At 40.7% G+C, this 12,919-nt stretch overlaps 1 protein-coding gene across 2 annotated transcripts in view; it reads right to left on the bottom strand.

Moving 5' to 3' along the window:
* kdm4aa (lysine (K)-specific demethylase 4A, genome duplicate a) overlaps positions 1–11,449 on the bottom strand; it is a 69,256-nt gene extending 57,807 nt beyond the window's left edge. The window contains exons 1-5 of one of the 2 annotated variants that reach the window (XM_043698958.2): positions 11,432–11,449; positions 9,501–9,657; positions 6,296–6,471; positions 3,462–3,576; positions 1,762–1,955 (exon numbers count right to left, since the gene is read on the bottom strand). In XM_043698958.2, coding sequence (XP_043554893.1) covers positions 1,762–1,955; positions 3,462–3,576; positions 6,296–6,471; positions 9,501–9,638 — 623 coding nt within the window. In that variant the 5' untranslated portion in view covers positions 9,639–9,657; positions 11,432–11,449. Of the gene's footprint in view, positions 1–1,761; positions 1,956–3,461; positions 3,577–6,295; positions 6,472–9,500; positions 9,658–10,982; positions 11,126–11,431 lie in introns of those variants that run through there. The other variant, XM_087990521.1, reaches the window with a different exon arrangement.
* Between the last annotated feature and the right edge of the window lie 1,470 nt (positions 11,450–12,919).

Below are 12,919 nucleotides of genomic sequence, written 5' to 3'. Positions count from 1 at the left end.
GACTACTAATGGTTGAGATGGGCTGGATAATATTGTGGGCTGGACCTGCTATTAGATAATCGGAAAGATATTATCAAATTAGAGAAGGTGCAGAAAAGATTTACAAGAACATTACTGGGACTGGAGGGTTTGAGTTATAAGGTTGGAGATAAGGATAGGCTGAGATTTTTGCTGCTCGTCGGATGCTGCCTGAATTGCTGTGCTCTTCCAGCACCACTGATCCAGAAAATGAGATTTTTTTATATTGTAGCCAAGGAGTTTGAGGGGTGACCTAATATGAGGGGCACAGATAAGATAAATAGCAAAAAGGTCTTTTCCTTAAGGTAGGGGAATTCAAGACTAGATGTCATATTTTTACGGTGAGAGGAGAAAGATTTAACAGAGACTAAGGGGGCAACCTTTTCCACATAGAGGGTGGTTTTGTGGAATGAACTGCCAGAGGAATTGGTAGATGCAGGTACAGCTACAGCATTTAATAGACTTTTGGACAGATCATGAATAGGAAAAGTTTTGAGGGATACAGCCAAACACAGACAAATGGGACTAACTTTGTTTGGGAAACTTGGAAGAGTTGAACCGAAGAGTCTGTTTCGTGCTGTATGACTCTAAAAGAGAAGCCAGCATGATCTGAACAGGATGTGGAGCAATACAAATGGACCTGAAGAAAGCAGGGCTGTGATTGCCAATAGTTCCTGATGGATATTTTGTTGCTGAATCAGAGCCCATGTTAATAGTACACACATACCTGACATAAACTACATACTCAAATTACAGCCAACTTACATTCAAATTCAAACTACATCCTTCTCTTAAATTTAACATTTAGCAAACTATGCAGCTTTTCCAGTAGAAACTGGAGCATGGGCAATCATGGGGCCTACCCTGTTTTAGCAAACTGCCTTTAAAAAGCTATCCATGGATGATTACAGGTACACTGTCACAACAATTTCCAGTAAATATTACTGCACACTTCTCTTTACTCAGAGCTCTGATATACACATTACAGCTTTGAAACAAAATTTCAACCATCTTGACTGTTGTGAGAAATTTAAATGTACATATGGTTTGTATGGGCAATCCTTGTCCAAAGCTGTTGAAAATCAAAAGATAAGCTAAATGCCAGTATTTTATCCAAATTGCCCATGACATGCAGCTGGACAAAAGGAGGCATGTCATTACAATCCCATTTCACAATTTCCAGACCAAGGACTGGTTTTCAATGACCCAACCAAAATCCATCCCTTAACTCGCTATCAAAAATCACTTACTGACTAGCCAGCTTATTGCGGTCCACAAACTGACAGTTGTTTGTCAACAGTGACTATAGTTACTAACAGTGACAACCTGATGATTTTTACTTCTATATAATTGCGAGTCTTAATAGTACCGTATAATCTTTTCCACACAGGTACAAACATTAACCAGTAAGAAACAAGCCATGCAGAGGCTAAACATTGAAGTCCTTTAATTTCTCTCTTTCCCCAAACTACCCTGCTCACTTTTACTCGGAGTTTCATATTTAAATTTAACCTAGTGTTATAGCAAAATGGCAGTTACTGCACAAAAACAAAATCAAGACCCATCTAGTTCAACTACCTTCTTGTTAGTTTCATGTTACAACAATAAAGGAACTGTCAACTAATCATTTGAGTGTGTAGATCATTAAAATGCTTAAACTATTTCATTGTAACACGTTTAAAATTCAAGCTACAGTATTCAAAAACAAATATGTAGAGTGCAAGATAAAACTGAGCCTGTTACCAAGACTTGGGTTCGCCAAAGTGCAGGTAGTTAATGCTGTAGAGGTCCATGTCCTCTGTGTGCCAAGCAAACGTGGTTTTCCACATTCCAAAATAAAGGTACGGTGTATTGACACCTTCAATTGTGATACCACTCTCTTTTTCTACCACATCCAAGATGGTGTTCAAATGCCCAATGTTCCATTCAGTCACACCCTAAACAAACAGGAAATTGTATCTGTAAACAAAATATTTGGCTTAAAATAATATAGCATTTGGAAAACACAATATTTAAGCTTTTTACATATCTTCTATGGAAACTGAGAACACAGAGACAAATCCAATCTTGACTATCTATATAAAAAGGAGAATATCGCACTCCACCTTTTCCTCTACTTCCAACAATCATGCAACATCTTGAAAAATAAGGTTCACCATGAGAGAAGAAAAACGATGCTTACATGGTAACCTTTTGTCACAAAGTAGTATTGATATTTACAAAAACTCTACATTACTCCCAATATTCTTCAATCTGCATGCAGCTGATATCAACTGGAGATTACAAAGTAGAAGACAAGCATTTCTCACTTTGGTGCGGACATACTGTAAGTCACAGGATGTTATGCTAAAGAAAATTAAGCAGATATTCTACCCATCATCTCAAACAAAAGCATTTGATTCAAGAGAGAAAAGTAAGGCATTTTCAGAGCTTTATTCTAATGGACTACGTATTCACACTGAATTACACTAAGATAGCACCCACAGCATTGATTCTCTCTAGAGACAGCATAAAAACTCAACAAGCAAGAGAAGAGGAGGAAATAAGAGCACTGTGTAGAGAAAGCTGAAGAATAACATCAAGATATTTTAAAATAATTTTAAAAGACCTTGAAATTTTTTTTATAAGTTTAGGAATATTCCAAAATATTAATGCTGATTTAATTAGTCATGAAAACATATGCTTCTGCCAACCTGTGTGGGGAAAAAATGGCTGTAATGAGACATGAGTTAATGGTTTCACCTAGATATAATGGTACCAAGAATGAAGGATTTCAATTGTCTGGAGAATAGATCAGAATTTTTCTTCTTAGAAAGAGCTTGTAGAGTGGAGATTTAATAGATCCTGGTTCAAATTCAGAGATGTTGTAATTCCTTCTTACTAGCTCCGTTTTCAGTGGCAGAATGATCAGCAACCAGAGAACATCCATTTAAAGTAACTGGTCAAAAACCCTGGTTCGGAGCTGAAAATAATTTATTAATTGCTGCAGTCCAGATCATAATAACTTGCTGTCTGAAAAGGGTGGTGGCAGCAAATTCAAATTGAACTCCCAAAAAGGAAAAGAAATTGCATTTTAAACAGAAAATATTTGGAGGCCAAATGGAAAGGACAAGGGAGAAAGACTCATTGTTACATTGTTTAGAATGCAAGCACAAGCATAATGGATCAAATGGCCTCCTTCTGTTTTGCATGATCTGATGATTCCAACACATTGAAAGTAAGTTAACACCACTCATTCTCATTCACCAAGCCTAACTTCAGAGACAGAGTTCTCATCAGTTTTGGTAACATTAAAAATACACAGTGGACTATGTAATGTTCAGAATCCTTCAATTTGAAATCATTTTCAAAGAAAAAACACCAAACAGAAGTGTAACCACTTTATCAAATGTATCTGGGAATGACAGCAATAAAAAACAATTAAAGACTTATTTAAGTCTTACCTCATCGTACAATGTACCGTTGACATCTGCACCATAGATTGGTGCATTAAATGTGAGATTTTTCCAATACTTGCGCTCCAGATCATCAAAATCTGAATAGCGAGGGGTGCAGTATCTGGAAAAAAGATATACATTTTAATAGATTAAAATTCTAGTTGGACTTCACTTTAGTTCTCAAATGAGTAAATCTTGAGTAAGACTCTTCCACAGAATTAGGGAGTGATATTGAAAACTGTTACTAGCGCTACTGCATGGCATGGTGGCTCAGTGGTTAGCACTGCTGCCTCACAGCACCAGGGACCCGGGTTCAATCCCAGCTTTGTGCGACTGCCTGTGAGGAGTATGCACATTCTCCGTGTCTGTGTGGATTTCTTCCAGGTGCTCCAGTTTCCTCCCACAGTCCAAAGATGTGCAGGTTAGGTGACTTGGCCATGCTACGTTGCCCATAGTGTTCAGGGGTGTGTAGGTTAGGTGCATTAGTCAGGGGAAATATAAAGTAATAGGGTAGGGGAATGGGTCTCAGTGGGATATTCTTTGGAGGATCAGTGTGGTCTCAACTGGCCAAATGACCTGATTCCATGCTGTAGGGATTCCATGACTACTGCTGTTTGCTATTTACAGAAATGAAATTGGAAACATTATCAAAATTTGGAGACAGCAGCAAATTCCATGCATTTAATGTGTTAAAAAAATTGAAAATAACAAGTGAAAATTAGAGCAATTTTAACAGATAAATGTGAAGTGGTGCATTTTAGATTAGATTAGATTAGATTAGATTACAGTGTGGAAACAGGCCCTTCGGCCCAACAAGTCCACACTGACCCGCCGAAGCGCAACCCATCCAGACCCATTCCCCTACATTTACCTCTTCACCTAACACTAAGGGCAATTTAGCATGGCCAATTCACCTGACCTGCTCATCTTTGGACTGTGGGAGGAAACCGGAGTACCCGGAGGAAACCCACGCAGAATGTGCAAACTCCACACAGTCAGTCGCCTGAGGTGGGAATTGAACCCGGGTCTCTGGTGCTGTGAGGCAGCAGTGCTAATCACTGTGCCACCGTGCCGACCAGGTATTTAGGTAGGAGAATTCAGGCAGCCACATATTCTGGAGGAAAGTAACAGTCTCAATGGGACAGTGGAAAATTGAGGATCTTGGGAGTATTCATTCACAAATTAAAAGTACCAATACAAATTAAAGACAATGCAAACAAATCACTAGAGTTTACATCCAGAGGAACAGAATTCAAAACAAGAAATAATAGCAAAATATTGCAGATACTAGGAATCAGAAACACAGAATTGTGGAGAAAATCAGCAGGTCTATCAGTATATGTGGAGAGAAACAAAGTCAACATTGATAGCCTGGTATGGCTCTCCAGCATTTCATGTTTATTTCAAAAGCAGGGAGTGTGTGTTCCCATCGTATAGAAGCATAGCTCGGCCACATTCCAGAATATCGTTTACTTGCTAGGTAAATTCTGGTCTCCCCATCAAAAAAATTGTAGCAGCATAGCAATTCAGCAGTTATCACTGCTGCCTCACAACTCTAGAGATCTGGGTTCAATTCAATTTGGGTCATTGTCTGTGTTGAGATTGCACATTCTCTCCATGTCTCTGGGGGTTTGCGCCAGGTGCTCTGGTTTACTCCCATAGTCCAAAGATGTAGAGGCTGGGTGGATTGGCCATGCGAAATTGCCATGTAATACCCAGGGATGTGCAGGTTGGGTAGATTAGCCATGGTATATGCAGGATTACGCAGATGGGGTGGGTAGGTCTGGTTTGGGATGCTCCTTGGAGGGTCTGTGCAGACTCAAATGGCTGATTGGCCTTCATCTATACTGTAGGGATTCTATGCTTATAGAGGATTGGATGAATGAACAAACAGATTCACAACAATAATACCAGATATCAAAAGTGACAGTGAGTGTACGAAATGATCGTGCATGCACTCTTGACTGTTCCCTCGAAAGGGGAAGGTACATAATTCACATTTAGGGGATTTGATTTCGTCAACATGCAGAAGATCCTGGCACTTGCTACGTGAATCCAAAATCAGAGGCAATACGTGCAAGCTAGTCACTAATGAACACAATAAAAATTACAAGACAGACATTTTATTCAGGGGTAAGAATGTAGAACTTGCCATCGCATGGTGCAATTTAGGCAATGCTACAGATATCTTTATAAAAGGGGAAATTAAGTTAAACACACGGGAAAGAAGGAAAAAAGGGTTTTCCAGGATTAGATGAAACAAAGTGGAAGGAAGGTTGTGAGATGCACCATGACCAGATGGCCAAATGGTCAGTTTGTGTTGTAAATTTTACTTAATCAATATCCAGACTTACTATCTTGCCACCTAGGAAAATGACGACAGGGAGTTATGAATCTGATCCCAAATAGAGGTTTTATTTTAAAGTACTTTTCCTGTACTCTAGAATAGCTGTTTTACATGTCCTGAATTTTGTACACAGGTCAGAACATTTCGATTTGCAAAGTGACTCCAGAACTCCCATTTGCAACTCAGGGACAGCCTCTATAACTAGCGGGTGTTTTCACATTTGTTACTGAAATGTTAGAGCACTCAAATATTAAACAAACAACATCTTTGATGTCCTACTCACAGCCACAACTCCAAATTAGAAACATAATTGAATATATTAGGGCACAAGTATATGATTTATCTGAACGAGAACTACAGAAACCTCAAAAACACATATTGTAAAATTCCAAAAAATCTTGTTGGCTTCTTATCCATACTGAGAAGTTTGGTTAAACTAATTTTACTAACAATCCATTATGAGAAGCAGCAACACAAAAAAAAAGTTTCTTACTTATCACTGTTAGCAATTTTTCGGAACTCGCGTACAGTGGTAGGCTTCTTCTGGATGTTGTATTGTGTGAAGAGGCCTGACTGGCCTGTCACCACCTGTTGAATTGGGGCTGGAATCACCAGATCATCAATTTCATCATAACTCTTACAAGGCTTCCATTCTTTAGGTGGAACAACCTGTTGAGGATAATATTTAAATGAATATAGTTGCACCTCAAAGACCTGTATTTCTAAATGCATGGCTGAAACAGAAGAGAAAACATTTTGTTTTGCATGATATGGCTTTTAAGATGTAGGTTACAACATATCACATCTCCTGTGGCTTTCAGTCAGCTTTTCCTGACAGCTGAGAATGAAAATTCATTCACAATCTTTGAGGATAGTGTTGCTGCTATAATACAGGGAGGAAGTTTTTAAAGAACTTTTAGCAGTGCGTCTTGGAAAAAGTATGAGCTGTGATGCATCAATGGCGGAGGGAGTAGAGGTTTAAAGTCATAGACATGCTCATCATGAGGGCAATATTGCTCCAGATGATGTCAAGTTTCTTCAGAAATAGCTAAGGCTGTATTCACCCAGACAAGTTGAGAGTATTCCATCATACTCTGAATTGTGCTTTGCTGATGTTGTTCTGGATTAGAGAAACCAAGAGGCCAATCACTCAGCACAGAATATCAAACATGTGAGTGACTTGTAACCACGAGATTAATTGTGGCTGCTCCAGTCGAGTTTCTGGTCAATCGTCAGTATGAGTAATCATCTCAAAAGAAACTTACAGAGAACAAATGGAAGATAAAAGATATGACATTTGAAAAACAAACCAAGAGTTCATCACAAGCTAGCTGCTTTAGTGACGATCATTTAACCTTTTTGACTGTTTTTAGAAATGGTACATGAAATTACATCAGAAACTACTGAAATTTGAAGCTAATTGTGTTGCATTACTTGCACCCAAATGAATCATATCACTTAAAAATCTACTTGTTAGGGATGGGAAGTTGTAACTATGTTGCAACTCAGATATTTTGTGTCATGCACTACCAGATCACAATCAGCCATAATGGTGATATTCATTAAATCTGAGCAAGAATTAACCATTGGACTCCATCATTCAATAAAGCCATATTCAGATTAGTACTTGGACTTCACTGTTTCAGGTTAAATGGGAGAAAGTGAGGACTGCAGATGCTGGAGGTCAGTCAAAGAGTGTGGTGCTGGACAAGCAGAGCCAGTCAGGCAGCATCTGAGGAACAGGAGAATCCACGTTTCAAGCCTAAGCTCTTCATCTGGAATGAAATGTCAACACTCTTGCTCCTCGGATGCTGCCTGATTGATTGTGCTTTTCCAACATCACAGTCTTTGACCGTGTCAGGTCATGTTAACTGAACATATGCGATTGCATAATTTCATTCACAGTACAAAATGGAGACTTCTTTTAGTGTTGATGAGGATTTTTAAAATTCATTCCTCCTTCATTTGATCACCTATATTTTTGAATAGATTTAGATTTGAAACGGATGTCCACCATCGAAGCTTCAGTTCAATATATGGGCTGATCCCATCAGTATTATTAGTACATCTGTACTACAAAAATCTGAAACTATGTCTGGTCTTGTCCCCCAACTATCTACTTACTTTGTCCTTTATTTCCTCTGATTCTTACATTCTCTTTCTGACAGGTTACTTCATGCCCACTCGATCATGTTGGGTGCACCTAATCAGCACATTGGTAGAACAATTGGACTACCCTCAAAAATTGTGAATGAATTTTCATTCTCAGCTGTCAGGACAATCTGATCGAAAATAAAAGTGCAAGTATTTGGACAAAAGGAGACATCAGTTTCAGTTTTGGACAATACTGGTTCCTTTTTTTGTTGTTGCTTTCAGCAAATTAGAAACGTTTCCAATTCCCCTAATATAACAAAAAGGCATTACAGTGTACCCTACATTCTTAGGGCCTTATGCAGGTGTACAGAAGATACAACACCTGCAATCAGCAATAATTAAGCTGCTCCCACAGTGTGACAATGATAAACTTCACAACTTGGGGTGATGTACTGAATTTCCAATTTCAAAGGACTGAGTAATGTCATGAATGGTAAATAGTGTTGTATGTTATATCAAATATTCTTAAGGGATGTAAGGATAAACCTGGAAACCATAGAAGCTGTAGTTATTAATATTAAATATATATTAACTACAGAGGCCTATGACCAGTGGTGTTCCACAGGGATTGGTGGTGCATCCACTTTTGTTTGTCATTTATATAAATGATTTAGATGAGAATATAGAAAGCATGGTTACTGACTTTGCTGATGACACTAAGATTTGTGGCATAGTGGACAGTGAAGGTTATCTAAGGTAACAAAGAGATCTCGATCAATTGAGTCAATGGGCTGAAGAATGGCAGATGGAATTTTATTTGGATAAATGCGAGGTATTGCATTTTTGGTAAAACATGCAAAGGCAAGACTTATACAATTAAAAGCAGGGCCTCGGGTGTTGCTGTAGAACAGAGACCCCCTAGGAGTTCAGGTAATTAATTCTTTGAAGTTTGCATCACATATAGATAAGCTGGTTAAGAGGGTGTTTAGCATGCTTGGCTTCATTGCTCAGAGCTTTGAGTACAGGAGTTAGGATGTTATGTTGAGGCTGTACAGGACATTGGTGAAGCCTCTTTTAGAGTACTGTGTCCAAATTTAGTCCTTCTGTTATAGGAAGGATATTATTAAATTGGAGAGGGTTCAGAGGCGATTTACCAGGATATCGCCAAGAGTGGAGGGTTTGAGTTATAAGGCGAGACTGAATAGGTTGGGAAATTTTTCCCTGGATCGTCAGAGGCTGAGGCTGACCTTATAGAGGTTTATAAAATAATGAGGGGTATGGATCAGGTGAATGATGTATGTCTTTTCCCTAGGGTTGGGGATTTCAAGACAAGACGGTATATTTTTAAGGTGACAGGAGAAAGATTTTAAAAAGACATGTGGGGCATTTATTTTATATAGAGTGGTTTGTGTGTGGAATAAACTTCTAGAGAAAGTGGTGGATGTGAATACAGTTACAATGTTTAAAAGACATTTAGATAATATATTAATAAGAAATATTTGGAGGGATATGGGCCACGTCCAGGTAGGTGGGACTAGTTTAATTTGGGATTATGGACTGGTTGGACCAAAGGTTTATTCCTTGCCGGATGACTATCAGTTTACCTTTGCAAGCCCAGCACGGTGGGCTCCTTGTGACTCTATATATGCAATGTACCGACTGAAATTTTTGAACTCTTCCATCGTAGGATAAAAAGTCATTATCCGACAGCTGGGATTGGTCACTCCAGAATCTGACGCCATGGTAGCCGACGTCACTCACCTACAAAGCAAACATTTACACAAAATGATATTGTGCAGCCAGCTCTGTGACCCTATTAAGTAATAAAATGCATTAATAAGCACTTGTAACATAGTGACATGAGATAGTTCAAGCTAAAGTTAACAGCGTCAACCAATGACTTGGATAGTCCATTTCTATGGGATTTATAAAACTGATGGAACACCAACAACAAAATATATTGACTCATTCTAAGAGCCACAGAGATGCAATGTGGAAACAGGCCCTTCAGCCCAACAAGTCCAAACTGACCGACCAACGAATAACTCAACCAGACCTATTTCCTGAACCTATTACACTACATTTACCCCTAACCTACACATCCATGAACACTATGGGTAATTTAGCATGATCGACTCATCTAAACTCATAAGTTAGGATTGTGGGAAGAATCCGCAGCACCCGGAGGAAACCCACATAGACACGGGGAGAATGTGCAAATTCCACACAGACAGTTGCTTGAGGGTGGAATCGATCCCTGGTGCTGCGAGGCAGCAGTGCTAACCACTGAGCCATCGTGCCAGGGAGAGGAATTCCAAGACTATAAAATAAGGAATAACTGTAGAAATAGATCTGACTGGATTACTGATCGTTTCGAAGGCGAGAACCATAAATAAAACAGTAGAAAAACAGATGATCTGATGAAATTATAATAGATTACGCGCACTGCTCAAAAATCTTAAGCAATATAAAGATCGAAGTCAAAATACATTCAGCGAACTGTCAAAAAGGTCGAATAGACTATTAAAGTTTGCATCATCGGTGCTGAGCGAAAAAAATGAAACCAACTGAACAACAACAGCTTTCATAAACGTCGCAGGTACAACCCGCGAGAAGCAAGTTTCGTTTTCAGAGAGGACAGCAATACCAGACGGTGTCAACAAAGGGTGCTGGCTGTCTCCGCAATGGGAGGCAGTGCACCACAGTGAGGGGAGCCCGTGGCTTTAAACTCAAATGGGCTGGGGGTGGGGTGGGGGAGATAAATCAGCATTCTCCCTTTGTCTTCGGGCTGCCCTCTCCCCCTTCCCAATTGCCCCACCACCCGTTTTCAACACCACTCGATCTCGGACTGTAATTGATCCCACTATCTGTACACGCCGGCAGCTTGGAGAAGCCGAGCCTGACCATGGTCACAGAGCCGGCTCTGTACGGTCTACTCTTTAAATCGGTCCCTTTGTGGTCGCTGTGGGATTTGGGGGGGGGGGGGGGGGGGCGGAGATGGCGGCCTGTGGGGCCTTGGGAGGGGGGGGGGGGGGTTGAGTGGGTGGGAACGGCCCACTTCTCCCTATTGTTTCACAGTACGTCACCTGGCTTCTCGGCACCTCTCTGCTCACGATCCGAAATCGAACGGGAGGCTGAATCCCAGCCCGACAGGCCGGGCCGGAGTCAGCGTTCAGGCCTGAAGTCACCGCTCAGAAGCATCGACGGCTGCCGATCTTGCTCGTCAACCGAACCCTGGCCCACCGCCCCCAGTCCGCCCCCCCCCCACGCGCAGCCTTCGTCAACCGCGCCGCTGATTGGATAGTCACACGCAGTTTACGTCACAAAACACACGGTGCGTCGAGCGAATTGGGCGATCGTCCTGTCAGTCAGGCCATTGTTCAAGCAAGTTAAGTTGCCACAAGTTACGACAACCGGAAATTATATATTATTATTTTTCATAATTTTAGAAAACTTCAAGGATCGCGGAGAATCAATGTTTTAAGCTATTAAAAATATTTCACGCGTTATCACAGAACACAATGTCTGTCATTACCGAGCGTCGCCTCTTCCCTCAACGCCCTCCCGTCTTCGTTTGTTAACAAAAACTGACATTTCGTTCCGCCTTTTTCCAACCATCAAAACCCAATCAACACCAGGCTCCCTGTACTAGCCAATCAATGGCAGGAAACCAAATGTACCCAATCAACGCCGGGCACCCGCTACTAGCCAATCAGCACCAAATGTTGTTCCCATCCAATCATCGCCGTGCTCCTGGTACCTACCAATCGGCGCCGAGCTCCCGATGACGGCCAATCATCGCTCAGCTCCCGGTAACAGCCAATCAGCGACTCGTCTCTAGTTATTTGCTACTCAATATTGGCAGCAAATCAGTATTTCTAAAAATGTTTTTAATCAACTCGTTTGTATCCATCCACTGCTACCATGTCGAGAGTGTTTAAAAATCACACTATACCAGATTATAGCATTTGAACCTGGACTTTCTGGCTGTGAGTTGGGAACAGGACCACTCCATACCGAGCCCCTTAAAATAGCTGATATGGTAGGTTAGTTCGCCGACCTGCTTATTTTCGTGCAGATGTTTCGTTACTCTGCTGGGGAACATTATCAGCACTTCCGTGGAGTACTGTTGTTTCTCCTACTTGGTTTTTATGTGGTTTGGTCTGTTGGGGTGACTGTCACTTCCGGGTTTTCTCTGCAGCGATTTGTACTCTAAGTCTATCTTTGTGTTTATAGGTGGCCTTTTTGGTTGAAAACCAGGCTTCCAAGAACTCACTGACGTGTCTCTGGTTAGCTTGTCCGAGAATGTGGTGGAGGAGTTGGTGTTGGACTGGTTAAGTTAAAAGATAAAAAATCACAATACCACGTTCAGGGTAATAGGTCTATTTGGAAGCACTAGCTTTCGGAGCGCTACTCCTTCATCATCTAGTTTTGGAGAAGCAGCGCTTTGACAGCTAGTGCTTCCAAATAAACCTGTTGGACTATAACCTGGCATTGTGTGATTTTAACTTTGTCCTAGAATGGTTACTTTGTCATAGTCAAATTGATGACCTCTTGATATGTGTGTATGGAGGGAGAATGGATCATGTTGTTTAGTTACCAGTTGGTCTTCATGAAGTCAGATGGCTAGTGTTCTTCCTGTTTGTCCGATGTAGTGCTTGCAGTTGCTGTAAGGGATTTTGTTTACGATGTTGTGGATATGTGGTCCTTTGTCCTGGTAAGTAGTTGGTGTGACTGTAGGTTGGTATGCCCAAAGTATATGAACGGAACCTCCCAGTCAGACCCATACTCTTGCTACCAGGTACACCAATGCACAAACTGTTCGAGGAACGACCCAAAGACTGAAATGTCTCGTCAGCAAATCAATCCATTCCATTCACTCGGCCCAGGAATTCTTTGACAAATGCATGAACACTAAAATCAACATGGATGAAATCACCTATTCACCTCCATTAAATACCAATAACCAAAGGGAACAATTGCCAAACTACTAGAGGATCAAGGGACAATGACTCCTAGCAAT

The sequence above is a fragment of the Chiloscyllium plagiosum genome, unplaced genomic scaffold (assembly GCF_037043375.1).
Source record: "Chiloscyllium plagiosum isolate Xiang-an unplaced genomic scaffold, Cpla_swu_hap1 HiC_scaffold_9, whole genome shotgun sequence".
Lineage (NCBI taxonomy): Eukaryota > Metazoa > Chordata > Chondrichthyes > Orectolobiformes > Hemiscylliidae > Chiloscyllium > Chiloscyllium plagiosum.
Note: the sequence above shows the minus strand (reverse complement) of the source record. Positions and strands in the feature narration are given on the sequence as shown.